The following is a 5,446-nucleotide window of genomic DNA, read 5'->3' as shown; positions in this document are numbered from 1 at the left end:
TACTGTCCTGCATACCTCATTAATGTCCTGCAGACCTCATTACTGTCCTGCGGACCTCATTACTGTCCTGCAGACCTCATTACTGCGCGCAGACCTCATTAATGTCCTGCAGACCTCTTTAATGTCTGCAGATCTCATTAATGTCCTACAGACCTCATTACTGTCCTGCAGACCTCTTTAATGTCCTGCAGATCTCATTAATGTCCTGCAGACCTCTTTAATGTCCTGCAGATCTCATTAATGTCCTGCAGACCTCATTACTGTCCTGCAGACCTCTTTAAATAATTTACACACGGCATCTATTGCACGTCTGTCCGTCCTGGGAGACGGATCCCTCCTCTGTTGCTCTCCCTGAGGTTTCTCCCATGTTCCTCTTTAAACTGTGGGGTTTTCTCCGGAAGTGTTTCCTTGTACGATGTGAGGGTCTAAGGACAGAGGGTCTAAGGACAGAGGGTCTGAGGACAGAGGGTCTAAGGACAGAGGGTGTCGTATTGTCATACTGATATTCTGTACAAACTGTGAAGTCCACTGAGACAAATGTAACATTTCTGATATTGGGCTATATAAATAAACATTGATTGATTGATTGATTGATTAATGTTCTGCGGACCTCATTACTGTCCTGCTGACCTCATTACTGTCCTGCAGACCTCATTAATGTTTTGCAGACCTCATTACTGTCCTGCAGACCTCATTACTGTCCTGCAGACCTCATTACTGTCCTGTGGACCTCATTAATGTCCTGCAGAAAATCTGACTTTTCCTCAAAAGCTCAAAAGCGTTCTGTACATCTTAATATTGCGCATCAGCTGAATATTTGTCTGTCTGAATCTGCTCTTCCTCAGATTGCTCTTAAGGTTGGCTGCTGGAGGATGAATGAAGACGTGATGATCGAATGTCTGAAGAAGAGCGACCCTGTCAAACTCACCATGGCGGGGAAAATCGACGTGTTGCTGATACTGGGAAAAGGTCAGAGCAGCTTTAAGAGACAGAAAGAAACATCAATATTAACCACAGACTGCATATCCACATAGACCAACACCAGCATTGGTGCAACATATTTGAAGGCGATAAGGTGGACATTTCTTGTTGTTTATTTGTCGAACTTCAATGTGTCTTTAGGCTAATATTACATTTAAAAAAAGTCCCTGACAAAATACATGTAATGTTAACAGCAATGTGTTTGAAAAGAGTCACAGTCTCTGTAAACCTTTAGCATTAACCCCTTAAGGGCTTTTAATGATGCCATTATTGTCCTATGCTCAATAGCTACAATCATACAACATACAAAAAACTAATATGTTAATTAGTGGAATACCCATTACATGTAAGTTGGAGGAATAAGGAACATATTTAAGATAAAATAAGGTCAAACTAAAATATATACCGTACAGTAGAACATGTGGGAGCTGTGTGATAAAAAACAATATTATAAATCATGTGTTACGATAAAATGTGATGTGAATGAAGAGACACTGCATGACACGGCTTTTTGGTGGCCGCTCTTTATTTTGATGTGTTCCTATAACTTCTTATCCCCTGACATTATTTAAAGAAAGTTTCAAGAAAGATTTAACGTTGAACAGAGATTTCTGAGGCACCAAGTGTAAGTTTCTGCGTTGTGCTGTGGAAGGATCAGACCAGAGTTAGCATACCGTTGGATCCGATCTCCTTTTATTCTGACAACAGATTAACAACAAATCAGTCGTTACTATATTGTACGCCCTCACACTTCGACTCCTGCACAGATTCAATTAGAACTAAATAATTCAACATACACACATGTTCATAGCTTAATGCAGAAATGTCTGAAAACAGTGCCGTTACTTCTCCCGTGAAACACGTTAACAAAAAGTGACGAGGAGAACGTGAGGGACACAATGTAAAGGAGGGAGTGGATGTCAGAGGCTCCGCCCACTGATTTGAGGCCTAACAAGCCAGGTATTCACTTTTGGTAGATACAGAACACAGAATTTGATTATAATAAATAAGTGAGTCTCTGTAACACCAAACACTACTGCATATTTACATAAGGAACTATGTGTGAGCCTCTTTGAACTTCTGAAGTGTGTGAACCCTGACGGTGAAGCCTCTCTCCTTCTGAAGGTACGGTTATGGATCTCATTGAGTTTTCTCCGGTGATCGACGGGGACTTTATCCCAGATGAGCCCAGTAAACTGTTTCATAACGCCGCTAAATTCGACTTCATGGCCGGGGTCAACAGCATGGACGGACACATCTTTGCTGGTGTCGACGTTCCTTCCATCAACAAGAAAACTGCCAACACAACTGTGTGAGTTCTCAAACGCCACAGCACTACACACCTGATTTAGGGAATTTTATTATTGACCAATTAGGACCAGACCCCAGACTAAAGGAACACAAATAAAGTTTCTGAAACTGTTATCAGAAATAGCAACTGTAAACATGCAAAAAATGTAGAAAACGTTATTTTTCTTATTTGGGGTCCCACAAGGCTCCGTCCTGGGCCCACTGCTTTTTATTCTGTAAATGTTTCTGCATTTGAGTATTGTTCCACAAAAACAGCATCTTAAAGTTTCATCACTATGCAGATGACCCTCAGCTCTATAGATGTTGATCTTATGTTGATCCCCCCCTTTAATCAACACCAGTGTGCCGGAGTGAGGGAGACCAAATGTTCGTCCAATTAAATACAAAAAGCTGAGACTGAGTTTCACTGTAGGTCCAAAAGAGGAATAAGAGAAACTTTTGGACAATTAACCCTATATTTAAAAAGACAAGCATAACGTAACTCTAGCTTCAATTACCCCAACGAGAGACACACACTAGAAAACAATGGGAGTCTACTAACACAATGTGCTGCTTTTATACTAAATACATTCATTCTAATATACTTCTGTTTTCCTTCCTCTCCGAAGTAGTCAGCAAGATACAAAACCTTGATCTCTCAAGAAATGAAGTTATGATATTTGGAGATTAATTCTGAATTTGTTGTGGTCCTGTTTGTCCCCAGTAAGAGTGTGCAGGGTCTTCTGGCCGGTCTCACTAGAGAGAAGGGGGGCGCTGCCGTGGAATCGGCCTTCAGCGTTTACTCGTCTAACTGGGGGTCCCATCCGGACCCGGCGGTGATTAAGAAGACGGTCGCCGACATCGAGACAGACTTCCTGTTCCTGGTTCCCACTCAGATCGCCCTCCAGCTCCACGCCAACAACGCCAGGTCAGATTGGTTACAGTGAAGGTGACTAATGGAGAGTATGCAGACGATCTGTTGTAAAACTCAGAGTCTTTGTACATGGTCCACAAATGAGCCTTCTCTGCTTGTGGAGTACGTCAAGGTTTAGAATTAGGAGTGTTTATACTGTGTCTGAACTGATGAGTCTCCAAGGTCACACATTTTAATTAAAGCTGTAAGCAGTGATTCGCTGTTGTCTGCACGTCGACGTCACGCAGATGTTTTCCGGACTCGGCCGTTAGCAAACGTGGGAAGTTTCAGACCGATCGGACAATGTCTATAGGAGTTTCAGCAGTAACATAAACAATGGCCTTTGATGACACCCCATAATACGCTTAGATGTATTGAGGGCTGCATCGTTACCAAACCTGTGAATTTCTTTGCCGTTCGGAGCATGAGAAAGTTATGTGAAAACCGTGTTTGATGGCGAGCATTATGTTGTCATGGCAACGGCATTTGACGAAATCTAAAAGATGACGTGTAGATGTCTTCACGTCTTCATAGCTGTACTGTAATGTAAAGTTTTTGCACTTTTTGACAATTTTCATCGGAGTTACAGCGTTATCGTGTTTCATGGCGAGTGATGTGTTGTCGTGAAAGTGGGGGGAGTTTACGTTAAATACGAAAGTGGGCGTGGCCTAAGCTATTTTTGAGGCAAAGTTCTGGAACCAATTACACATCGCAATTTTCACCAGTCCTGACTCGCGTGCACAATTTGGGGAGTTTTCATATATGTTGCGGGGGTCAAATTTGCATTCAAAGAGGAAAAATAAAAACAAGAATAATAACAATAATCCTTTCAATATCAATAATGTGAGCAATGATACAAAATGCACAGTATTATACATTTTTGGATGTGATGAAAACCTCCATATCTGTATTTACCGCCAGTCAAATGACAGCGAGTGTTTTCACCCAAAAAAGGGGCGGGGCCATGATGCAGAGGGAAAGTACTCTCATCTATCTCTAAAAAACACAAATAAAACCCTAACCCTCAGTACAACTAGAACAAACGTAAAGTTAATTAGGGGACCTTTAAAGAGGACCAGAGTGTGATTCTTGCTCTGTTTGGTCCCTCAGTGGCGCCCGGACCTTCTCCTACCTGTTCTCCATGAAGACTCGCATCCCGGGGTTCCCCAGCTGGGTGCAGGCAGAGCACGCCGAGGACCTACAGTACCTGTTCGGGAAACCCTTCTCCATGCCGCTGATCTACTTCCCCCGGCACCGCGACCTGTCCAAGTACATGATCGCCTACTGGACCAACTTTGCCAGGACCGGGTAATCTCCCAGCATGCAATGCAAACACACTAACTGGTTTGGTGTAGTCACCATCAATACTTTAATTTCAAATATGTAAAGTTCATTTTTTGATGTACGGGAACTTGGTCTCAGAGACTCAAAAAGGCTTCTGTCCACTTTGCATACCCGAGGTTGTGCAGTAAGTATTTGAAGTGCACAGTACACGTGAAATACATAACTGCGGGAACTCTTATATCTCCCAAGTTTGTTAATGGGGTCAACAGGCGTGCTTGGCCCCCAAAATGTGTGGGTGTGATCCAAAGGGCCCCATGTGTCCGTGTACCAAGTTTGGAACCTGTGCACTTCTACATTCTTGACATTGTCCAATTGTCTCCATTTTCACACCAATCATTTGCTAGCCTATACCACAGTCCAAGCTCCCTGCGTCAATGCATTGTCGAGAGACAGTCCTGTACATTTCAAATACACAAGACACTGCAGAAATGTATTTGAAGTGTGCGTCCACTTTAAATACATAACTTCACAATGTCATGTATGCAAAGTGGACAGGGACTTATATCTCCTAAGGTTGGGGGTCAACGGGTGTGCATGGCCCCCAAACGTTGTTCACTCAGTGAAGCCCTTACGGTCACTGAGTAAGGGTTTTAAAGGACTTAGAATATATTAAGAAGATCTGAAAGAGATATGGAAGTGTAATAAGGTGCTGTCTCTCCTCAGGGATCCCAGCAAAGGGGAGAGCAGAGTCCCGGCTGTCTGGCCCGCCTTCACCGAGAACCACCGAGTCTACCTGGACATCAACCACAAGATCAGCAAGTCCTCCGTCAGGTAGTCTGCCGCTAAGTCCTCCGTCAGGTAGTCTCTGCTAAGTCCTCCGTCAGGTAGTCTCTGCTAAGTCCTCCGTCAGGTAGTCTCTGCTAAGTCCTCCGTCAGGTAGTCTCTGCTGAGTCCTCCGTCAGGTAGTCTCTGCTTTTT

The 5,446-nt window shown here is 43.4% G+C and overlaps 1 protein-coding gene across 1 annotated transcript; it reads left to right on the top strand.

Moving 5' to 3' along the window:
- Window positions 1-845: 845 nt before the first annotated feature.
- Window positions 846-5,299, top strand: LOC104946643 (bile salt-activated lipase-like; the record flags this gene model as incomplete). Its single annotated transcript, XM_010772518.1, has 5 exons — window positions 846-969; window positions 2,107-2,293; window positions 2,996-3,199; window positions 4,295-4,492; window positions 5,192-5,299. Coding segments are annotated over 5 exons (821 nt in total), but the record flags the coding sequence as incomplete, so codon positions are not given.
- Between the last annotated feature and the right edge of the window lie 147 nt (window positions 5,300-5,446).

The sequence above is a fragment of the Notothenia coriiceps genome, unplaced genomic scaffold (genome assembly GCF_000735185.1).
Source record: "Notothenia coriiceps isolate Sejong01 unplaced genomic scaffold, NC01 NC01_scaffold00011240, whole genome shotgun sequence".
In the NCBI taxonomy this organism is placed as follows: Eukaryota; Metazoa; Chordata; class Actinopteri; order Perciformes; family Nototheniidae; genus Notothenia; species Notothenia coriiceps.
This window is presented reverse-complemented; position numbering and strand designations above follow the sequence as displayed.